Genomic DNA, 26,883 nt, shown 5'->3' on the forward strand with positions numbered 1-26,883 from the left:
CCTTAGTGATTCCATTTCTTGATTTGATTCAACGACAAATTTCCGTTTGGGAGTGAGTTGGATAATGGAATATGAGCATATTCTGTTTCATCCTATTGATTCCTTTGATTCGTTAACATTGAATGTTTCGCATTTTGAAACTTCTGAAACAATCTCCATATCATTCGTTATGAATATTGTTAACTATAACCATTTCTATGCTTAAATAATGAGTTCATTTACATATGGGATAATGTAATATAATATCTCACTTATTCTGCTAAAATATCTATTCTAAAATAAAGTGAAATGTAAATTATTTTTACTGCAACCTAATTTCATATACTAAAACTTGACGCTTGTTTACAATATTCTTTGAAATAGATGCTGTTATTATAAATTCGTTATATTAAAATAATAGATGGATTTTCTGTAGTTCAATGAATGAGTATTGATACTTGTTTATTTTTACGGGCTCCGCGATAATTAGCGAAAGGAGGCAAACCATCGCTAATTTGGCGATATTCAAATCAGCGTTGGCGATTTTGGAATAATTTGAAAAATCAAGTAAAGTGAAATCTCGTTTGCATAATTCGTTCTCGAATCTTACTTGTAATGCGAAACACTTGATAAGCGAATAAGTTTTTTTTTTCCATAGATATCCATGTAGAATAGGACATTGCGTTCCATTAAGAAAAAGAAAAAAAAATTCTCAAACAAATTTATAATGAAGTAATTTGTTATTTATAGTGGAGGGATTTTTTAAAAGAAAATTGTCTAAAGGCATCTTTGGTTACGCTTCAAAATTTAGCGAAAAGTTAGACACAGCATTAAAGTTGAATGAATTTGTAGAGCGTACAGTTATTGCTTTTCAGAATGGTGCTTTTCAACATAAGCTAAAATAATTTTTTATGCCTTCATCATCTCCATTATTTCATTGGAAGACTATTGCTCTGTTGATTCTATTTCTTCTTCTTCTAATCAAATTTCCTCAGTAGCCTTTTACTGTGACACAGAATATAGCCCTATAAACTCTTCAGTAATTCTGACTATGTTCTTCCACCAGTTTTTAAATCGATGTTATCCACTAATAACTTCATTTTCTTGAGCAGAGACAAAAATCTCTTCGATTTGGGGTCAAAAGGCACTTACTCAAAATCTTCGAAGTCTCGTTCAACAATGCTATCTTACTGAAACTTCTTCCATTTATATAAAAGTTCTCTTCAAACAAGCACTCAACGCAGACAGATACAAGTTAATCCAGCATGTGACGTCGAGGTTTCTCCTCGCTACTCGTTCTGCGAAACATAGCTCGTTAAGTGGGTCACTTTTCTACATTTAATTTTGCTCGTTACACCTCGCATAAGAATTACTCGTTATACGAAGTGCTCATTGAGCGAGATATGTCTATAAACCAATGAATGCAACCATCTTTTCATCATATGTATAAACTTGGCACAATTTGAAAATCGCCAAGTAAACTTGGCTGTAAAAGTAAACAAGTACCAGAGCATTTATTTGCAGATGCAGATGAATCTTCTAAAACCGTTAACGCTATAGACGAATTATCTTCAAGTAGTTATATCTTCTGAGCAGAAAACAGTTAATGAGCGTTCCACTACCTATAAGCTGTCAGTGTATATTCCTTCTGTGTTTTAAGCAAAAGCAAAAATCTGTATTGGGTGCCTCAAAATTTAATGTAAAAATTATGATAGAATGCGGAAAGCATGAAAACAGGCCGTAATATCTTAAGAATGTATAACAAGAAAAGTCATCCAGATAAATTAGAGAACACACGAAGATACAGAAATGGCTAACTAATAATGAGTGAATATCTTCATTAGGTGATACTATATTTGAAAAGAACATACATATTTATGTCCTCCTTGATGTTCCAAATTTACATAAATTTCTGTACAAATTTGCAAATATTTTTGTGGTATGGTGCGGGTATCAGATATCTGTGCGGGCTTCAGATCATTTCGCATACAATTGTATTCTTGCCTTTCCGTTGCTATTAATTCCTCCATACACAAGCTTTCAACATTAGCTAACTTTTGCATATCTGAACGGAGTCAGAAATAACTGATATGCGCTGACGAAAAGTACCCCCTATATCATTCTGTTGGTGTTTCCGATCACACTTTCCTGTAATTTAAGCTTAGGTTTTTTTTTTTTTTGTTTTTTTTGTATTTAACAGTTTATGCATTGAATTTTGAATCAGCCTGTATATGTACAAAATGAAAAGGTATCCATTATGTAGAGAATAAATAATGGATACCTTTTCATTTGTTCAGTATAATTTTGCTGCATCTCTTCATCAAAATCTAAATATATAAGTTTGAAAATAGTTAACATTATGTCAAATCTCTTAAAATAATTGTCATTAATGTACAAATACATTGAAATGTTTACTTGAAAACTAACATTTGATGGGTTGAAATAGATTTAATTTTAAATCCAATTTCACATAATCTTTAATAAAATCTTCAAATGCTTTACAAGAAACAAAAGATTATAAATAGAAAAAAGTAATGTGATAATTCATAACATTTTCAAAAATTGATTGGTGATTTAAATTGTACTTTTTATATTGCATAGTATATTATGACGACTGTATTGTTATATTTTAGTTAGTTAATATTGAATTAGGGATATTATTGAGGAATTCTATTATTTATTGTAGCGATATGCCGCAGTTCATGTGGAGATGGCCGCTGCATTCGACCGAATCTATGCTTTTGCACTAATAGACAAGTGAGGCCGTCTTGCGATGGTCCTGGTCTTCCTGGAGGAGGAGGATTAGTACCTGGTAAAGATCCTGGTGGCATTGGACCTGGGGGTATTGGACCCGGAGGCATTGGACCTGGAGGTATAGGACCTGGTGGCATAGGACCTGGGAATGTCGTCGGCCCTGGGCAACCTCAGCAACCTACAAGTGAGTATCTTAGAATTTTTTTTTAATTTTCCAACGATTGGTAATTTGCGCTGATAAAAAAATGATTTTCATCTATTGAATCTAGTTTTTCTTTTTCACATGAAATCCAAATTTCAAAGTTTTCTATATCTAAAAACTAAGTGACGTTCCAATATTATCTGAGAAGAATGGTGCCAGAAAGGAAAAAGAATCTAATTTTGCAAACAGTGTTAGTATTGTGATGTAAATAACCGATTTCTTAAAAAGAATCAAGTATTAAATCATTATCTTTTAAATGTAAAAGAATGTTAATTCCGTGATGTACTAATACTTTAACCTCCATATTAGATGGCACATCCTATTTTGGATAGCTGTTGTTATTTCAATCCATGTAAGAATGTAAGAGATTAATGTGATTCTTAAAAATCTCCGATTTCTCTCTTTTAATCCAACTGCTATTTTGACTTAATTAGAGATTTAAATATGACGAATTGTATAATTCGATGTAAGCCATTGAATATGAAAGCATTCCAATGATGCATGTATTCGAGTATTGTAATTATTATTAAATTCATTTGAATGGTCTTTATTCAGTTGTTACAATTATTAAAAACAGACTTTATTATTTAGACTGATCTTCATTCTATTTCAGTATGTCATTCTCCATAGTAATTCGTAATACTTTGCTATATGTCATTCTCCATAGAATATTCAGCAATAAAAATATCTTTATTAGGTGGAAAAAATTGAACAATTTCATTTCTTGTTCAGCAATGTCCATGTTTTTCTGCTGCTGTTATATTCCTAGGCAGTCAATTTGGTTAATATTGTTCGGATTTCAACAGATGACAAAACTCAAGTCATTGGAAGAAAAAAACACAAAAAAATGATTAGAAAAACGTCTTTAGATAGAAATTAGCCTTAAAAATAGAGAATTCAGAAAGTATTCGGAATGCTTCATTTAAAATACACCTATAATATATATTCTCTACAAATTTTTATCAAATATTTTATGACTCTCATACATATTTCGCAACAATCAGGAATTCATTTATTTTGCCATCTGAAAATAATTTTTTCAATAAAATAAGAATTTTCATTCTGCTCATTTTCCAAAAAGATTAATGCCATTGAGTAAAAGGCTTGCATTAAATTTGGTTTTCACAGGGAAATTTCTGTTACAAAACATTTAAAATATTGAAAAAAGCTTTTAAAGATTGGTGACTTGAAGACTTAACTATTCACCAAAAAACAACAGTATTTGATTAGTATCAAAAGTTAAAGATGGTGGACTATTCTTCGTAAATGATCCGCGATCTGGTATCTGGTGATGGCCATTTAACAATAAAAGAACATTATTAAGCAAGCTTCTGTATCATTTGGTTCTTGTAGAGCAATTTTAAAACATTATTTAGAGTAGTGACTCATCGCTTCTCGAATTTATGTCAAGAACTTCGAATTTGCTCCAAAAACAATAATGCGTTGAAATGGTCCGAGAAATGCTTCCTCAAAACGATTGCTTTCTAAAACGCATTATTGCTCTTGTAGAAAGATGGATTTATGCTTTTGATGCTGAAATCGCTCAACAATCAAGGAAATGGCGCATGAATGGTAAGATCGAAAAGACTATGTCAAAGTCGATCTAAAATCATTGTAATATTGACTGTTTTCTTTTATTGTCTTGGTATTTTGTACATTATAAATTCCTACAACTGATCAAACAGTAAACAAAGTTTGTTATTTGAGTTAGTTTGAGCCATTTTCGCGAAACAATTCATCATAAACGACCTGAAGTATGGGGAAAAACTCATGGATTTGAATCATGATGATGCACCTTATCACGGTAGCGTTTTAATCAAACGTTTGATAAATACGGGTCTACAATCTCTTATTTACCTGATATGGCACCATGTGACTTTTTCTTATTCATACGGCTGAAATTGCCTCTTCGTGTTTATAGTTTGGAATCGATTAATTTTATAAAACGAAATGTGCTACGAACTCTGAAGGGTTTTCGAAAAAACAATTTGAAAGCGAGTTTTGATTATTGAATAAAGCGTTGTGATAAGTGCATTACAGTCGGAAAGATTACTTTGAAGGAAATACGATAAAGTGATGTCTTTACACCATCGTTCCAAGTATCACAGCAGTATAAATATCAGTTCAGGGTCAATTCTGTCAATTTCATTCTGTTGAAAATTTTGTTAAATTGAAAACTTCATTAAATAGAAATTCGCTGAATGTAGATACTACTGTCTAAACATATGGACGTTTCATGTAATTTATACATGTTTTGACATTCATAAATTAATTTTCCAAATTTAGTTTCCACAGCTTTCATTAATCGAAATTCTTCATGAAGAGGTTTGATCCGATTAAAATTGCTCTGGAACAAGGCTGAGATGATTGCAATCCACGGGTCCGAAATAAATCTCAGGGGAAACACCAGAAAATATAACACTCTTTTCATGATGTGGGCTTTACTTGGATGACATTTGTGGATCGATATCTCTTGGGACGGGCAGTCCTTTCAAGTGGTTGATAACCCATTTTGTAATCCGAAATGAACCTTAAATGACGTTATTCTATTCATTATTCATGTCTTTCTCTAGTGATTTAAAATTTAGGAGGAACTACATAGTTTTGATGTATTATGAGAATAATTCTTTAGATTTATCTCTGATCTGCTCGTGGTACACCAAATGAACAGTTTTGAATCCCATTACGTGACTTTATTTTATTTGTAAGAAAGAAACTTTTTTTATTTGTAATTCTATTTTCCATAATATTTTATTTGAAAATTTTAAATAAATGTATTACGGGAAATTTGTATTGATATAAAGATATGTAAAGGGATAACATTTAGAGTTACTTTTTTCTAAAAAAATGCATTTATGCATGCTCTAATAATGCAATTTGTGAAACCTTTGGACTTACAACAAGCAAATTATTTTGCAACGAAGTATCGGAAAAAGATACAAAGAATGCCTTATTCAATAAATGACATAAAGATGATTGACGATAATGTAGCCTCTCTTATTTCAAATTGAAATTGTGATAGTTGAAGTAATGTTGAAAAACTGAAAGATTATTAATGTTAAATATACTCTTTAATTTTTTTAAAGAATTTTTGTTTTCTCCTGTGATCTTTTACTTTGAAATTTAAAATTTCATTGGACAATTTTTGTGAAGAAGTGACGATAATTTCACCACTTTTTTGTTTTTCTTCGAAATTAAATCCACTCCTATTGCGTTTCAAGTTTCCTTGCAATTGTTATAAAAACAAATACTCAAATGCATTAATTATATAAATAGAACTTATTGAAAAAAATTTGAATATAAATGTAAATAATTGCAAATAAATAAAAAGAATGTCCTAGACGCTTTTAAGGATTCATATAGTCAAAAGATTTTTAACCACCATCAAAACAAACAGTTAGATAAGATAAAAAAAGAATTTAGACGAAAGTTCTTGAATTTTAAAGGAATGCCTATATGTCTAACTAAGTAAATTAGTAGCAAAAAATTATTAGAATCTTAATGTTTTGAGAAAATTCATCCCATATTGTTTATTAAAAGCATTAAAAGTCTTCTCATATTCGATAGTTAATTATAACTACGTTTCTACAGTTCAAAAACTGCATGAAAAAAATTTTAGCGAGATCGAAATAAGAATAATACTCTGAAAGATGAACAAACATTGAGTTCTTTGTCCGGAAGAACTGAATTCATCTGAACATTTTATTTAAAGTCTTTTTAGCTTTCGCTTCAAACCAATACATCCCTTTTTGATAAACTTTTAGACTAACGTCGAAACCTCCAAACGACCGTATTAACAGCAATGGCGTTATTAGTTTCAAATACCTTAGTTTAAGTTGGTCATTTTTTCCATAATTTTAACAAGAAAGAAATACAGTTACATTTCTTCTCAAATTAAGCATTAAAATTTTGCATTTTATTAAACTGAATCATCAGATTCATATTGTATTTAAAATCTTTTTTATGCAAATTCATTAAAAAGTTACAGTTAAGAATGTTATAACGAAAATTATTTTCTTCGTTGTAAAAATGTCATATGCCAAACTTTTGGAAGCTACCCGAATCAGAGCACGAAATACTTTTTTTATCTGCTGCTATTGAATAATATTCAAATTCTACCTACAGCGTGTCTATTTTAATTTCTGTTTAGAATCTTATATAAAAGTAATAAAATTGATGCTCGAATAAATATTTAATAAATAATGCAATAAATAATAATTTAATAAATATATTTTAAAACTTCTAATATCTGAAATAATTTATTTACGCTCATTGATTGTCAACTTCGAAATCGAAGCGAACTTAAAAAGCTAGTAAAACTACAACAAAGTAGCCACTCATGAAAAAAATTTATAAAATTTAAAAAAAATTAAATATTGAAAAAAAACCCAAAAAATACATTTACGTATAAAATAAATATCATTCTTAAAAACAATTTAATGAGATATCAATAGCACAAAAGGCCTTTTGATATTTATTGTTTAAACTTCCTTCCAAAATTCTGTATAAAAGGGTGCGAATTTCATTAAGAATCTTTGGAACAAAGCTGAATTAAAACTTACAACATGAGCATTTCTTCAAATTCCAAACCTTCAAATGAAGAATATTGGCTTAATTTATATTAATTTTCTTTAATGGAATTTTAAAGACAGTTCATTAATTTCAAGTGATTCATTATTTTTTGATTGCCATCTAACGAGAATTTAATTCTGTACAAATCGTTTGGAGAATGTATTTTCAGCTGAAAAACTTTTTAATAAAACTATAAGTTTAAAAAACTAAATAAAATTTATTCTAAGATACTGAGCTGAATTATTTTTTCAGAACATTGTTATTTTTTAAAATTTTTTGTCAGTTTTAATTACTTTTGATGATACGACCTCAGAATTATACGATGTAATCAAATTATCGTAAAATTCTTTTACAAGAAAAAGAAAGCTCCTATGCTCATTTAACAAATTAATTTTGAATTGAATGCAATTATTTAGGGAACGCAATGAACAGCAAAGAGAAAATTTCGCTTAATTTTCCATCTCATGTTATAGTGTTTCAGTCTTTATTACAGCTTTTTATTCTGTATGAATATTTTTTTTTAATTTCCTTGGTGAATTAATTATGAATGATTAAAAAAAATATATTTGTTCCGCTTTTGTAACAATTTTTTGATACCATGGCTTATGTGAAAGATATGGAATCTTTACAACATAAATGACTTTGAAAAGAGAAGAAAATTAACTAGGAAAAATTTATTTTCCTTGTACTGTGAACGAGAGGGGGGCTTAATTTCTCTTATATTGTGAATGGGAGGAAAATTTATTTCTCTCTTACTGTAAACGGGGAAAAGAGTTAATTGCTTTTGTATAGTGAAAAAGGAAAAAAAAAATGTCTCATAATAAAACTCAAATACATCTTTATAAAATAATTCTATTCTTAATATTTTTGTATTTGTCTTAAAAATGAAATTTAAACGGGTTTTTTTCTACTTTATATTATTTTTTTATTTTCTGGGTTTTTAGCTCAGATAGCGTTACAGTCGTAACAAATTTAATTTGTCATTTGACTACGCATTGTCTTACACTTCACGGGGGGGGGGGGTATTGCTTTTGTTAGGTAGCCCTGAATAAATAAAAAATAAAATTGGCCTTGCGCATTTGGCATAAGTTGATGCAATTGTCTACATTTCATCAATAAAATTAATACAAATTCCCACTTGTTGGCTATGATTGAGAAGTTTTGAAATTTATTTCAAAACTGCTGCACAGGCAATTAATTTATCTTTAAAAATGCAATACATGCTTATTATCTAAATTTCGACTTTAATCATTAACAGACGTTTTTCGAATCTTATTCCCATGTTTTTCAAAACTCTGTACTTCGAAAAGCAATTGCTGAAATTATATAAATAACAGAAATTGTGATTTGGGCTTCATGCATTCATGCTTTAAATTACTGCAAACTTTTTAAATTGCCATTTTTATTGCTCATAGTTCAAAATCTCATCTCAAATATCTCTTAGCTGTCAAAATAATTTATAACATGAATAAGATCGCATTCATGTTAAATATTTACTGTACCTTCTTAAAATTCAAATTTTTGCACTACTCATTGTTTGAAAAACAAAATCACTCGTATATTCTTAGTACATTTTGGCTTATGCTATGTATTTTTGTTTATTACTATGGATGCGAGAATATTTGCCAGCTTAAATAAGTTTAGACATACAAATGATTACCGCCTTCGAAGACTAATTAATTGTATTCTCCTTCAAAACTAAGATGAGAATATTTACAGCATTTCTTAACGAGACACATTGTAAGGTTAAATGAAAAGGACATGCAAATTTGATTAGAAAAAATGAAATGGAAATTTTCAGAACTTCTTCATAAATATTCTCGTAAGATAAATAAATACATCTTATTTAAAGAAAATATTTCATATATTTCCAATGTTCGAAATAAACTGCACTGTTGACTTTGAGCGCGAAGAGTTGAAATTCATATTTATTGATACGTTTACTCATCTCATTAGTCCCAAAATGAACGATCAATACCCCTTTTGACCCTATTGTGAGAAGTTAGAATGTTTCTTGAAATATTCTGTAAATTTAAATCATGAATTTGATTTTTTTTTCTTGTGGTATTCTGAAAGTTATTTAATTTTCAGCTTTCATTTAATTTAATCATAAAGTCTGTGCAATCAAATATATTCATAATAAAAAAAATTAATTTTTAAAATAATTTTGACACATTTTTCTATTAACATTCCTAATTAATTACCATTAGAAAGTTTTATATTGTAATATTTTATATACTAAAAAATGCGATATTATATAATTTAAAATAATGTTCGAATCCTATTAATAAATATTATTTAGACTGTGAATTGCTTTTAAATTTCAGTTGTGCATTTTTAATATGAAATGTACTAAAGCCAACCTTTTAGAAAATGATTTGAAATTAAATATTTTGTTATTCCATTTTATCGAAATTTGCTACTTAGAACTACTTGTATAAAGATCAGGCCAATTAAAGATTATTAGCCAGTTAAAAAAATATTTGGTTTTGGAAATTCCTAAAGGAAAAGGGGTCTAGAGATTTTAGCTGCCTTAAGTCCTCTAAAAGGCTTAATTCAGCACTGTCAACAGCTCATGTGATATCGTCCGTTAATTTCGACATTCAGCATCGATATGACATAAATATTCATAACATAATAATTAATAAATAACATAAATAATAAATCAGAATGCTCTTTGTTTATTGTGCAAATATAATCTAATATATAAAAATGTATTTTTGTTTATCCGTGTTTCATGTGTTGCTGATTGCGATAAAACTTTGCCAACTCATTGCTTGCACCTTCACGAAAATTATAGGCATAGTACAATTATTATATCTAATATATAAAAAATGAATTATTGTTTGTTCGTATTTTATGCGTGCATCTGATTATGATAAAACTTTGCCAACTTATTGCTTGCACTTGCACTAAGGTTATAGACATAGTACAATTATTATATCTAATATATAAAAAATGAATTGTTGTTTGTTCGTATTTTATGCGTTCATCCGATTGCGATAAAACTTTGCCAACTTATTGCTTGCACTTGCACTAAGGTTATAGACATAGTACAATTATTATATCTAATATATAAAAATGAATTGTTGTTTGTGCGTATTTTATGCGTGCATCTGATTATGATAAAACTTTGCCAACTTATTGCTTGCACTTGCACTAAGGTTATAGACATAGTACAATTATTATATCTAATATATAAAAAATGAATTGTTGTTTGTTCGTATTTTATGCGTTCATCCGATTGCGATAAAACTTTGCCAACTTATTGCTTGCACTTGCACTAAGGTTATAGACATAGTACAATTATTATATCTAATATATAAAAATGAATTATTGTTTGTTCGTATTTTATGCGTGCATCTGATTATGATAAAACTTTGCCAACTTATTGCTTGCACTTGCACTAAGGTTATAGACATAGTACAATTATTATATCTAATATATAAAAAATGAATTGTTGTTTGTTCGTATTTTATGCGTTCATCCGATTGCGATAAAACTTTGCCAACTTATTGCTTGCACTTGCACTAAGGTTATAGACATAGTACAATTATTATATCTAATATATAAAAATGAATTATTGTTTGTTCGTATTTTATGCGTGCATCTGATTATGATAAAACTTTGCCAACTTATTGCTTGCACTTGCACGAAGGTTATAGACATAGTACAATTATTATATCTAATATATAAAAAATGAATTGTTGTTTGTTCGTATTTTATGCGTTCATCCGATTGCGATAAAACTTTGCCAACTTATTGCTTGCACTTGCACTAAGGTTATAGACATAGTACAATTATTATATCTAATATATAAAAATGAATTGTTGTTTGTGCGTATTTTATGCGTTCATCTGATTGCGATAAAACTTTGCCAACTTATTGCTTGCACTTGCACGAAGGTTATAGACATAGTATAATTATTAGCATTTATTTTGAACACAATAAAATTTACAAACAAATCGTTTCATACGTTTCTATTGCTGAACTTTGTTTTAAAATTGTCAATTGATAATGTTTACAACAATTTACATTTGACTTTCTGTTATTTCTCATTAAACAAGATAGCTATTTCAAATTTCAAACGATATTTCCAAAATTATTTCTTCTGAGGCAGCAACGCGCCGGGTACCAACTATTTTCCAATAAAATTTTCTTTTGTTGTGATAATATACAATTTATTGAAGCCGATTGACATGACTAAATTAGGACAATTAGCATTCTGATGTATTCTGATGATAATTAGGTGCGAGAACAAGTATTACGATTTGAAAGCAGCTCGTTGCCAAAATCTGCTAGTAAAATATTTTTTTAAGGAAATACATCTCAATTTCTTTTCCTAATTGTAGAGTTTTATAATGGAAACAAAATGCTCTTTTCTAACAAGATTTACTATTTAAATAAGGAGTGGCTGTTCTTGGTAATTTCATAACCGCTGCTTTAAATAATTTGAATAAAATTTTATTATACAGTTGGCTATGTTTGGTACTTATTTTCTTCCTCTAAACTACAGTCTTTTACATTTATTGGGTTAGGTGAAACATAAAATAATTGAGAAACCTCTTTTGCATAATTCGAATAAAATTCTATAATTCAGTTGAAGCACTTAAAATTAGATTTTGAAGATATTCAGTGTATAAACCAGAAACAAATTAATTTTTTTTCTACTCCCAAAGTATCCCTTTGCGTCCAGGAGGCAAAGCGTAAAAGATTTATGGGGAGCATCAGATAACTGGCAGATAAATTTTTTTCGGAGTACCCTAAATTCCCTTTATACACCACCAAACACAATTTAAATAAAAGTCTTCCAGCACGTCCCTACTGTGAAGAACGGCACCATTCTAAATGCATAGGAACTTGGGGACAAATATTTGAAATTCATGAGATGGCGGTCGACTCAAAGAGAAACCGTGTCTTCCCAGTGTGCGTGTGTGTCTTTCCTTTTTTAAATATATTTTAGCTTAAAAAAAAGACTTCTTGGAGTAGCCTAACTTTTCAAGATGCAACAGCTGGACGAGACTGCTCGACCGAGATTGCACACTGGAGACAACGAAATTGAAAAAAAATAAAATTTGAATACTGCGCATAGTTTCCATGGCAGTTTTACTGAATTTTTATTTTTATTTTTATTTTCAAATATAAGAAGTTGTACTGAATATTGCAGCATCAAAAATTTAAGAGAGGACCTCATACATGATGCTGGTAGCTTATTTGTTATTCATATATTATTAAATGGGGAAAATATATGCATGTTTATTAAATACCTTTTTAATTGATAACCTTTTAACATTGAACTTTCAATAAAATGAGTGGATTTTTCTAAATGGCAGAATAGTTTGCTACGAAATGGAACTATAGGAGGATTTGTTATTTTGCACATCAAGACATTATAATGACAGAATTTTCGAAATATTAAATACATAAAATAAATAAGTCGAGTAAAAAATTAAACAGGGTAAAATGTATTATAGTAGAAAGTATTCTAAACATTTTCCTGATTATGAAAATAATTTTACATCAGAAAGAGACTATAGGATGATTCGTTATTTTACACATCAAGACATACTAATGACAGATTTTTCGGAATATTCACTATGTAAAATTAATAAGTCAAGCGTGAAAAATTATACAGGGTAGAATTTGTAATAATGGAAGGTATTCTAACCATTTTCTTCAATTTTTGAAATGTTAGTTTTTGGATCTAGCTTTATCTGGACCAAGGCTTCTTAAGCTGTGTGTCAAAACCTGTGATGGCTTGTAACTTTCATATCTCCTTTTTTAACATTTTTCAGTGCTTGAACTCTATTAACTTACTTATAAAAGTATTGTGTGTTCTAATTGTTTCCCAACTCTTTCATTATTTTTCTCGTAAGCGAAATGAAAATGTTGTGATTGTCAAAATTTAGATCTCGAATTTTAATGAACCTCCACATTTCAGCCATTCCTGAATCAGAAAATGCATTTTTATAATTCTATATGTCCATATGCTTTGAACTTGATAATAAACGCTTTCAGTTAGAGAGATGATATTTGGTATTTGAACTTGGCACCAATTTTGTAATTGTTTATCAAAAAGAAAGTCTGTCTGTTCGAGTATCTAAATTATAATTTAACACGATAGTAACAAAACAATGAGAGCTAAATATAAAAAATTTCATGCATGTGTTTAACATCTAAATTATTGATATGGATCAAATTTGGAGCCAAATCCGTGAAGCGGTTGATTGTATATCAATCTATACTTTTGCATGGATATAAATGTAATAATTTAAAAACGTAGTAGCTTAAGGAAATTAAATTTGGTTCACAGTTTTATCATATAAAATGTAAATATTTATTAAATTTTGAACCATTTCTGTCAATGGGTTGATAGTCTGTCGATCTATATTTTAAAAACGCTACAAACGTGATTACCCAAAAATGCACTGATTTAAATATTTGAAATTTATTATGTGATTTTATGACTACAATTTTAATTTTCTCTCAAATTTTGATATCAATCGATCGTAGAAAAAGCGTTCAAAACACACATTCGGTTGTCTGGTACGTGTGTATTAACCGCACCCCAGCAATTAATTGCCAAAGATCGTATGCTAATGGGATCTTTCTCATTCTCTAACAGGCTCCTTCGCTAGTTGCATATAGTTAATAATAGTTAATATAGTTAATAATAGTTCGCTAGTTGCATATAGTTACACAAGTACATTTATAAGAGAGTAAGCTTGAAAGCAAAACTATTCCCGTTTTTTTAATGATTATTTAAAGCTGATTTTTGGTTTCCTATTTTGTTAAATTTGTATCTAATTCTTTCTCAGTTGATAGTTCCATGTCTACTCGTTTTCAACCACGAGTGTGAAAACCTAAAATCTTGTTGCTTCAGAACTTGATTATTATAAAAACAATTCCACCATTTTAATTTCTTTTCTCAAATACTCACATTTTTTCTTCTTAGTGTCCACTCACAAATATTTCTTAAATAGAATAAGAAAAAATAATCACACCAGATTTTCCCATTTACAATCGCGGAAAAATGACAAAAACACAGACATCTCAAACTGATCAAGAGAGATCTGAATCACTAAAAATGAGAATGTGACGCGGCGGCTTATTTACAGTAGTGGAGTTTGTATGCAAAATTAATTTATAAAAGAATCTTTTTTAATTTAAAGCACTTCCTTAACTTTTTTCTGCATTATTAAAATTCACTTCTTATTGATCAATGCATGATATATTTTCCTACATTACAATTTAGAATACTCGGATTTTTTTGTATTATGTCAAAAAAAAAAGCCGTGAGTAAAACTCTGTTTTAAAATATAATCTTTCTGCATCGATTATTTTTTTTTGGTCCAACTTTCATAATGAATTTATTTTGGAGTTTAACAAGCTTTGAAAATTTCAAATAGATTATCAAAATTTGTTATTATAAAATTTGATATTACACTTTATATTTCAACAGATTTTCATAATTTCATCTGATACGTATCCTTACTTATCTGGTGAAGAACAAACTATTCTTTGAAACTTACGTCTTAACGATACTTATCTGAAAATAACAATCAAGGATTGAAAATACAGGATATGTTAAAAAATGGGGAGATGTTGCTTTCTTTCAGAGAATTAATTAGTGCGGCGAACATGTCCCAAATGACAACAGCTGGTATCTCTGGAATAACATTGTCGTATGATTAATTACTGACTTAAGAAAATGGATGCATTAAAGCATGCATATATTCTCCTTTACTGGAAGGAATTCAAATGCAGTAAAGCTTCCATTTCAAAACGGAATACCTACAATATATATATATATATATATATATATATATATATATATATATATATATATATATATATATATATATATATATATATATATATACCAGAGAACGCCTAACAGGAAATTGGTATTCAGTAGTTACGAAATATTAACTTTTGCTGTGAATTAGCATTTTTACTGAATCTATCGTTCATCCTTGGCCAGTTTGGCGATTAATCCCTGGCATGTATTAGTAGTATTGAAAATTCGAATTTGTGTTTTAGACACGTTTTTCTCAACAGTTTAGAGCAAAAATTTGGCACAAAACTGCACTTGTTGTCACAAAATTCCATATGAAATTTGATATATTTCGGCCACTGGGTTTTTGAATTATCTCGGTTATATACTTCTAAACGTACAGACCGACAGACAGTCAATCCCTTGTTTGATTTGGCTCAAAATTTAACTAGTGTTAAATCTGTTTACCGATTTTTATTGGTCTAGCTCTCTTAATTTCGTAATTATTGTGTTAAATTATATTCGAACAGCCGAACAGATTTTATTCAAAATTTGATAGAAATCCGCAAATTTGGTGTAAAGACCGTATACCAAATTTCCTCCGTCTAGATCAAAGCATTTTTGAGTTATCCTTGAAATGGGTTTTTCGAACTCAGGGAGATCTAAAATGTGGAGATTTGTCAAAATCACAAGCTCGTTTTTTTTTTTTTTTTTTTTTTTGACGATTATTATACTTCCTCTATACTACAGATACGAGAAAGGAGAAAGTTTTTATAGCTATTTATTGGTACGCCAAAGACACGATAAACAGATGGAAGTGGGAAATTCACTGAGGTTTCGACAGCAACAGCCAAAAGGTAAGCAGATAAAAATAGCGAGTGAATGGAAATTCGAAACCGAAAGGGAGAATTGTCAACTTATACATATTCGAGAAGTGTCTGGAGCAAAATTCTTACACTGTATGAACGAACTCTCTCTGTTTTCCACATAAAAGACTTTTGCTCTCTGAATTTCTTTCACTGAATTATTTATTAGAAATTTAGTTTTAAAGATATATAATCCGACATGTTGTTGACGCAGAGAATTCTGCGAATTTTTCATTTTGACATAATTTTCGTAAATGAAGATTAATGATATACAGTCAATCACTGATAATGTATCTAGTAGTCGTAAGATTTCAAATGAAATAAAAAACTGGCGAAATTGATGCTGTCGTTGGGAATGGAAAAGTCTGTCGTAATTAGTGGCGGTTGCCAATTAAATAGTCTGGGCAACTGTCTATAGCCATTAGGCTGAGAAGGGGCTACAAATAGATCAATAAAAACCTTATTTTCCCAATTTTCAAAAAATATAAATTCTATGAAGGATGGAACATCGAAATAATAGTACTTTATTAAACACAACTGATCAGGTTTCTATACATTTTATGTTCATTTAATTATTAAAATATTTATAAAACCGAAAATCATGGTACAAACGTGAATGCTGGCAGTCAAAAGTTACAGTAGATAAATAAAAACAGATATATATTCACAAAGAAAGTTAAACAAAAAAACATTAAAATAAATAAATCATTGACATGTAAAAAAATGTGCTGAAACGCGAAATTAAATTGACCATTTTATTAAAAGAAAGGCTCCATAATATGCATTCATTAGAACAACAAAATACCTAAATAACCCACTGCTGGTCGTAGTTATTTTTCCCACACAGACGTATAGTTAAGTTGCATTTTTGAATATTCTCTCAAAGATAGATGATAGAGGACCACTCATGACTTATTTAAATCGTGAGCTTTCATATAAAATAAAAATTGATGAAATCAGTCGAATTAGGACTGGGAAATTGGTTCTTTAGTTTTGCTCGTTATCTTAAATATATAATATAGACAGATAACACTAAATATATCCTTTATGCAGAAGTTGATTTACCAAGGGCCAAAAAATAATGAATATTTGTCATCCATATGCTGACTTTTGGAAGGGTGATTTTTTTACTATTTGCGAAATTTTCTGAAAAGAAAATTGATGAGCAGTTCTCTTATCATGATATGATAAATTTGCACAACATTTCAAGAAAATATTAAATAACACTTCAACGCCTCATAATAGAATTAAAAGGGAATAAATCATTAAATTTGGGTTATCTGAGATAGAAAAAAATAATTAACAAATATGAAGTCCAACTCTCCATGCTCATAGGCAATATTGTGAATTTCAGTAAGAGTAGAATAATTTTCTTCTTGGTATATTTATTATGAATTAGTCTTAAAAAAATATTGAAAAATTTTGTTCATTGATATATTCCCCATTTTGATTTTTTTATCAATTTTCTGATGTTTTAAAAAACTTTATAGTATTATCACTCATTAGGTTTAATTTTATTTTCCCGGTACTAGATTCTCACACGAAATAAGCTGTATCAATACATTTTAAGTAACGGAGGAACAAAGGTTTAACTCAAATTAACTTCATAAATCGTAAATATATATAAAGAACAATCATATACTAAAGAAATGAAACAATCATAGAATTAATAGGAATAGTGCAAAATTTTAAAATCAATGTTTTGTGAGTATAGTTTAAAGAAAATAATGCTTGCTTGTTTAATGCAAATCGATAATGAAATCTAGTTTGGCATGCTTTAAACATCTTGGAAAAATAACTATTAACCATTTTCTTTTGCTGTTGTTGTTATCTATCAAAACTATTAAAGTCCTTAGACCAAATTTTATTTTAAAAACAAAATTAGGTGCGTGCTTTGCATTTTTGACATGTTCATTGAATTATAGATCTCATGCTGAAGAAACCTAAAATAAAAGACCTTTTATGCATAATGATTTTGATATATTTGGTAACAAAACAGAATTAAATTAATTACAATAATGTAAGTTCCCTTTTGTTTTCTTTCGCGTCTCTATGGAAACCAAATCCTGCATGACTTCTTTTTTCAACCCTTTAAAATAATTAAACACAGATAAGTGATTTTTACACCGATAGCAATAAGTGGTTGATATGATGAAGTTTCCAACTTCATCATTTCAGAAAACGATTAGATTGTGTGTTATTTTTATTAACCATATTCACAGAGAGAAAATAGTTTTATTACATATTATTTTTAGTTTTACTTTATCATTACGTGTGATAGTTGTTGTTGTTGTTTCTGTTATTCCTTTCGATTTACTTTTATTTTAATCGTGTTTTTATTCTTATAATAGATTTCGTTAGAACCAACTTCTGTGGTACATCAAACAATATTAATCACTTGCTTGGCATTTTCTCGCAGTATGTTTCTTTTTAACTTTGTTTTCCATATTTTTTGAACATCTGAATTCCTTGCTAGGGTATAATAAAATTTTACTCTAAATATTTTTATTTAAATATTATTTTATTTTCGGATAAATATGCAAATTTGTGCCATCCATTTGCCCAAGTTCATTCGCGGGCGCTGTTTAGCTAGATTACAAAAACATGTGGAAAATTGGGTATTTGTTTACTATTACAGTCTTTGCGATAAATCGCCAAAAAAATGCAAACCAACGCCAATTATCTGGATGAAATTTTGGCATCTTATGTGTAATGGAGCTTCGTGATCTTTGCATAATCTAAAAATTGCCAAATAAATTCGGAAATGCAACCATCTGGTTATTTTATGTATATCTATCCGCCTTTGGTGACCATCTGGTTTATCAAGAGTAATGTTCTCTAAAAGTTTCAGTTAAATGTTTATGTACCTTGGGAGCTTAATAGCTTCTTCTGCAAAATATTTTTAAAGTTCAAATTTTGATAGTCACATAGCTCATATTATTATGGAAGACTTACGATATTCTGTTCATTGTACCATATATATATCTAATTTGTTGTCGCCTGCTGTAAGATTTAAATTTGAATTTGAAATAAAAAACATAAAATTTTAATAAATACGAAAAATATTCTGTTGAAACAAAGCATATTTTTCTAAAAATATGACAACAGAAAATCGAATCTTTCAGCATTGCAATTTTATGTGTCACAAAGAAATATTTTTTTATAATTAATGCATTTCAAAAAATTATTCAATAAAAATTTCTCGAATTCATCATAAATTTCCGTTTTACTTTCAAAGAGATTTAAATGCGGTGAATATGTTATTTCAATCAATAAATGTGCTTCAGAAAACAATTCTAAATTCTAAATTTTACGCAGTCCTTCGCCCATATGAACCATATTCAGTAGAATAATCTTAAAAATTTAACATTTTAATCTTCTCCTTTCAAGCTTGACCAAATTATAAAGCTTTGAATATCTGAAATCATCATGAAATCGTTATTTTAGAAATTACATGTTGGTCCCTATTTAGAGTGGATGTCTTGTATATATATAAAACTATGTATACCTTAAATAAAATTGAATTATTTAATTAATAATAAAGCTATTTTAAAACGCCATAGTAAACTTTTTAATGAAAAAAAAACCTACAGCAAATTTTACCAATCAATATTAAAGTATTTTCTTATTTATCTTTGTCGCCAAGACCAAAACTTTCTAATATACTCTAATAAAGGTGTCATCCTAGAGAACGCTTTACATCGTATTGGCGTACAGTAGATAAGAAATATTAACCTTTGGCTTGAAGTTAGTAATTTTACTGAATCTATCGTATGATCCTTGGCGACTTTTGTGGCGATTAATCCGTGGCATGCTGTTTATTGTACGGGCCGCGGTGGCCTGGTGGTAAGGTCTCGGCTTCGGAACCGGAGGGTTTCAGGTTCGTGACTCGATTCCACCGAAGAACCGTCGTGTAAGGGGGTCTGTTGCACGTTAAATCCGTCATGACTAAACGTCCTCCTGCTGGTGTGGTGTGGAGAGGGGGGTGACAGCTCAGGTATCGTCCTCATCATCTGACCGCGATTTAAAATCAAGAGGTCCGTCCCAAAATAGCCCTAGTGTTGCTTTAAAATGGGACGTTAATATAACTAAACCAAACCTAAAGCCGTTTATAGTACTCGAAAATCGAATTTGTGTGTTAGACGCGTGTTTCTCACCCAATAAATACAAAACTACATATGTAGTTATAAAATCCCATACCAAATTTTATATATTTAAGCCAATGCGTTTTTCAGTTGTCTCATTTACATATTTCTGAAAGAACAGACCGATAGAACGTCAATTACCTGCTGGATTTGATACAAAATTTCGTAGTTATCTACGCTATAGATGTGTATACCGACTTTTATCTAGTTTTCTTTGTATTCTTATCGTGTTAATATGTTTTCGGACAACCGGATAAACAGATTTCTGAGTGGGGTTTGCTAAAAATTTGATGGAAATCTACCAATTTGATGTAAAGACCGTGTACCAATTTTCATCCGTCTAGCTGAAATATTTTTTGATTTATCTTTGTGAGATTCATAGAGACATTTTTCAAAATTGTGTTTTTTGTACCCAGGAAGGTCTAAAACTTGACGATTTGTCAAGATTTCGAGTTCGAATTTTTTCGACGAATACAATACTTTTATCTATTCTTCATATATGAAAAAATAGTTCGTTAATATCAAGCAATAAAAAATAATTATAAGTGTAAAAAAATAACTATAATAAAATAAATAACTAAAAAATAACTGTTGTATCTGAGATTTTTCGAAAATACCTATTAATTCTTTCTATCTATCATTTTATCTCCTGAGTTCGGAAGAAAGGAAGTATTTGGGGAATCTCCTTTCAGTCGAAACAGACAATAGATCAGCAATTTCTATCGTCTGTTTTGGGTACAATTAATTAAATACAAAAGAGAAAATATTGCACTAATGTCCATTTCATTAGGACATAATTGAACAAAGAGAACGGAATTTTCTGATTAAAGCAGTAGAGCATGCCTGTCTCTTAATGCCCTGATACCGGAAACCTCGTAATATCTTACCTTTTGTGCAATAAGATATAAAATAAAAAACATTAAAGAAAAATATTCCATAACTGAAACATATATAACTCTTTCAGCTTCTATACAGTAACTTTCTTCACCGAAATAAAATCTTTTAAGTGAGACTCAATTTTTCATTTTAAAAATTTACGGTATCCACTCCTTATTGTTGAGGGTATGCTTTAACTGAAACTTTAAATGAAATATAAAAGAGTGATTATAAATTAGAATTTTCCTTTATATTACACTAGAACACCATATTATGTCATTATTATTGCTTCATCTTTACTTATTATAATATTAAGTAATTTGCCTATCTTATTAGTATTACTTATCACAATTAAGAATGTTAAGTAACTTTCCATTAGTCTCTCTTTAAATGTAAACCAATTATTACCTGCACTTTTTTTTTTCATTCTAAAAAAATTCACTTCAACGAACTGTTTTTCAGTCATTCTTGAGCTTACTGTAGATAAAAGTACAATTTTAACGGCAATCAGAACAATTTTAACGGCAATCAGAAAGTGCCAAGAAAAAATGTCGCCAAATTATAAAAATATACTCAAGTGCATTATTATTTATTATGAAAAATTTTGAACGCTATATAATTTGGCGATTGAAATCGCCATATTGGCGAAATTTTTTCTTGGCTCTTTTTGGTCGCCGTTACAATCGACAAGTACCAAGAAAAAATACTGCTTCAATTATCATCAGAAATACATTGTGTTTTAAATGCATATCGCGTTGAAAAGTTAATAGTAAATTATTAGTTTAACATTTTTTTCACAATAACATATTCATTATTCTAAACGCATTTGGCATTGACTAAATAGATAATAGTTACTGGGAGCTTTTGAATGATGTGAATTCAATCTGTAGTATGAATTGCAGTAATCCTTCATCCATGTAAATATGTCCAAAAGTTCTGTATGTCTTGATTAATTTCTCTCATTTCAATAAACATCCTCCATTACCTGCATTAATTAATGCAACCAAAGTCATCTGAAACGAATTGATGTCTTTACAAATGATTTCACGATGATTCAATCGTGCTTTTCAACCATGGCGATTTAATTAGAAAACTGGTTTATCATAGTCCACTGAATTCGATTTCAGCGTGATGCCCGTTGAAGAGATACCATGTTTTGTCTTCAATATTCACAATGTCTCTCTGTTCTCTGCCTCATTGAATTCTTTCAATAAGTATAAATTGCTTTAAGCAATTTAATTATGATTTAGAATACTCTGCTTTCTAAGAAAAAACATGCGGGTAATTTGCAGTTTTTGTTGTTATTGATAATTTAGGTTTAGCGTATTTTATATCTTCAAATATTAAAGTATTGCTTTTAATTAAGTAAATGATTTCGGTTTACTTTAGCGATTGAAAATTCTGAGTAAGTAACAATTATTATCTTGAATGTTATTGAAAAAAGGAATAAAATTGCAGTTAAAAGTGTACTGGAAAGTGGTGATATGATCACTAATATCATTCAAATGTTCGTCCAAATAAATTCATTTAGAATAAATATTTAACTAATGAAACAATTTACATATTAAATTTTAGACTTTTAGAAAAAAAAAATTTTAATTGAACTAAGCAAAAAGTTTAAATTAATTTATTTTATAATTTAACTTCAACATTTAATTTTATTAAATTATTTTTCCGATACTCCTTGCGTTTATTTGCATAAATTTAATTACTGCGTTTTAAAAAATAAAAAACCATTTCGTTTAGCGTTAAATATCAGTTGAATACATTGTCGTAATTAGGGTTGCGTGTATTTGTTGTGACTCCAATTATTGGGAAGTTTTAGAAAAGTAATTTTATTTACATTTTTACTAAAGAAATTAAACATATGATTACTACGCGCTTCACCGATGCAGTGTGTGAGAGCGTTCCGAAGACAAAGACAGAGAATAGCTTTTTTAGAAGCATACCCGGATGATAAGCGGCGCGGTAATTACGTCACACGCAGCTGCGACGAAGACTGATATATCTGGTGTCTGATATGATTTATGAGAGATATATATGATTTATAATAGGTATATATAATAGGCAATATCTACTGAAGCTTTAACCCTACAGTGCATCGTGTAACTATTTGGCTACACGTTTTTATTTCCATTTATAAGCTTCACATGACTATACCAAATGGCAACAGCGAGTGTTTGGAAATTCTTTTGTAAATGCTTTTTGATAAACATTTGTAGAAAAAAAAGCGATATTTAGTAATAATGGTACCAGAATTAGATTTAAATTGGGACCAAGATTTAAATTGGACCAACAACCATCTTGAAAAAAATACCAAGATGGTTGTTGTATGAACAATTCTATTATTAGAAATACTGTCGAAATATTTTTTACATTGTAAAAAATATATTGGTAAAAAGGCTCTTTTATTTTTATTACAGAATTGTTGTAAAGTAATTTATGGTACTGAGATATTGTTGAACGGACAGTGTAGTCTTTGGGACTCTAATTTTTTTTTTTTTTTTAATTTCACAAAAAAATAATTTAAAAAATTTTTATTAGTTTTTCTGTACTATACGAACCATTCGAAACACATGTTGTTGTTTTTTTTGTTGTTGTTGTTTGTTTGTTTGTTTTTTTTTTGTAAAAAAAATGAATGAATGAATAAAGTTATGCATTCTAGGATTAAAAGAATAAGTTATACTGAATTAATGGTATAAACCGTTAGCATACGAATTAAAGTTCTTAAAATGAAAAATTGTATACTTGTTAATTAAGTGTTACTTCATTTTCTTGCATTCCTTAATAAACAGTTCTGGCGTTATTTCAGGAAATAAACCTATTAGTGTTTTATATTACACCTTGAACAAATATTTAAGATACAGAATAGAAAGAATGACTCTTGAAAAGATATTAGTGCCATGCCGATGCTAGCATTTTGAATTCTTTTTTAATGCCTTATCTACCAACTGCGTTTTCGTTAGATACACAGTGCTAAAACCTCGCTGCAGATTGCCACGTAAACACGTCTCAACTTTGTTTATCATTTTGAAATAAGTGTTTGGAAATTTTTAATTAGAATGTAAGCAATTCTTGCTTCTTATGAAGGAAATTATATTGTAATAATAAAATGAAACATTAATTATAAATTTTGTTAACCCTTCAGAATTCGAAATCCAGATTTATTAATTTTTGAAGAATTCAGTCGTTACTAATTTTTAAATAATTAATACTTTGGTGGGAGGAATGCGATAGCTTGACAGAAAAATTTCCATTTCTATTACTGAATTCTCACATAAAGTAAATCCACTTTTTAACTTTGTTGTGAAAAACAAGGATGAAATAACCTTTTACTATACTTTATAATATCATTGACTTCAGTGTTTTCATTGATCAAAGAACATTGGACTCATGCTCATGTGATACAAGTGAAATGCATTATAACGACTGCGAAAATTGCACTCACTTTTATCGGTCTATTAAAAGATATATTTTTTATTTTTCTACATCTGTTTTTAATATAATATTCATCATTATAAATATTATGAAATCATGAAGATAACTTTCTCAAAATCATGTAATGATAACCCCACATAAATATAATACAAATTTCATTTTATTTATCAATTAACAAATATTTAAATTGTGAAAGTATTAAAATAGTATTTTGTCATCGAGAACACACAAGTATACAAGACTTCAAAACTCTAGCACAACAGAAAGTGCCTGGATTTGGTGCATCTGTATATTTTAGAGAATGGAAATGTGCACCTCGGAGCGGGCTTTTTCTTTTCTTTTTGAAAATTTATTTAGGATTTTAATTAATTAAAAATTAAACGAATTTTTATATTTTTCCTTATGACTTTTGAAAATGTTACCATACAAAAATTAATTTTGCATTGTTTCAAAATTTTACAACTTTTTTTAATAATAGAAATTTAATAATATTTCGAATTTTCACTGCATTTTTACAGTTTCTTAAAAATATTTTTTGCAGAATTCCTAACAATAGATTACGTTGTTGATCTGAAATTCAAACGATTTTCCCTGTTTCGTCAAATATTGAATCACGTTATTTTCTTCCATTGTTAAAAGTTAAAGAAGAAAGATTTTGCTTTAATATTTGTGTAACTTACGAAAGGTATGAAAAAGTGATGTTACAAAGTTTATAAGCTAGATGATCCACACATTTGTATTTTTAATAACACCATGATGTCATGGAACTGGTCTCCATAAGAAGTTACATGAACACAATGAACGGAACATATGTAAGACAGTAAAAGCAATGCATCTTCAGTATCTAGCAGCTTCAGGGTATCATGGATATGAAGTTATCTAAACGATTTAACGGTAATTAAAGATAACCAATATCTCCGGCAAACCAGTTGATCGCCAAAGACGATTTGTGTTAAATAGCACTTATAGTACTTTAAATAGTACTTACTTAATGCAAAATAAATAGTACTTATAGTACTTTAAATCAATTGTCTCTTATTTGGGAAGGTAATTTTGTACTTGCTCAATATCCAAAGCTGTCGGATAATCATTTATTACTTTAAAGCAGTGTGAGAAGTAAAGGAGAAAACTATCCAATGTCCTCTTATTAGTAAATTAATTCTTTTAATCCGAGTTTGAAGGATTAAAAAAAGTAAAAAAATTTAGGTACTACGTCCGCTGTTAAGTAAAACACACTACAAGCAGAATTGGTCTTCGCTCAATTTTGACATATAGCACTTTTTACTTTATCGCATATGAAGAGAAAATATTGTAATCACCTAAAAATTCGAACTCTTGATTTTGACGGGTCTTCAGGTTTCAAACCTCAATGATTCTTAAAATATCATTTTTGAAGTTATGTATATCTGCGAACATACTAACTGAAATTCGCTTTCTAGCTAGATGGTGTGTGTGTGTGTGCGTGCGTGCGTGCGTGCGTGCGTGCGTGCGTGCGTGCGTGCGTGCGTGCGTGCGTGCGTGCGAGAGACAGAGAGAGATTTGATTTGATTTGAACGAAAGGTGGTTTGGGACTATGATCGATCAAGATCCCAATGTTGTGTCATGAGAGCCATTACATTAAATAATCTGCATGTAAGGAATCTGCCTAAAATCAGTCTTAAAACTCTTATCTTTACAAACATTTGAAATTAAATAAAAATGTGTACAAATATTTTTTTACCTAAAAAGAAGAGATTTGTTTAAAAGTTCGAGATGGGATTTTTTTACACTTGCAGTACTTCTATTTTTCGCACAGAAAAAGTAAAAACGGAAATACGGCCTTATTCTACGTATATACAGATTTAGTCTCTGTTATTATTTTCTTTTCTTATTTTCCAGTTTTCATAGTAAGTTGATATGCATCGCGTAACGCTGGGAAAAAAACAATATAATCAGCTTTAGTTTATCCTTTTCATTTCAATTTTCAAATAACGAAGTTTCTTTAATCTCTTAGAGCTCTCGGGAATTCTGAAACATCCCCATAGCTATTTCGATCCATTTTACTTCATGATAGTACACATTTCCGCATTACTCAAAGAAATGATCCCATAGATCTTATTTCTCCCTTCAATTTTCTTTGCCCTGACTTGGAAATAATCAAACTTGGCTCTTGAAAAATGCGCGAGCAATTTCATTTTTGAGTGCATAAAATTTATATGGAAGCATGGATCGTTCCTGATGCAACAAGATTGATATTGATAGTGGCATAGTGCAGCTCATAAAATGGATAGACGT

At 29.2% G+C, this 26,883-nt stretch overlaps 1 protein-coding gene across 1 annotated transcript in view; it reads left to right on the forward strand.

The window, feature by feature from the left end:
- Positions 1-26,883, forward strand: part of LOC129962517 (fibrillin-2-like) — a 286,239-nt gene that overhangs the window by 192,605 nt on the left and 66,751 nt on the right. Inside the window, exon 3 of the mRNA XM_056076268.1 lies at positions 2,666-2,917. Coding sequence (XP_055932243.1) covers positions 2,666-2,917 — 252 coding nt within the window. The remainder of the gene's footprint in view (positions 1-2,665; positions 2,918-26,883) is intronic.

The sequence above is a fragment of the Argiope bruennichi genome, chromosome 3 (assembly GCF_947563725.1).
Source record: "Argiope bruennichi chromosome 3, qqArgBrue1.1, whole genome shotgun sequence".
NCBI classification, from domain to species: domain Eukaryota; kingdom Metazoa; phylum Arthropoda; class Arachnida; order Araneae; family Araneidae; genus Argiope; species Argiope bruennichi.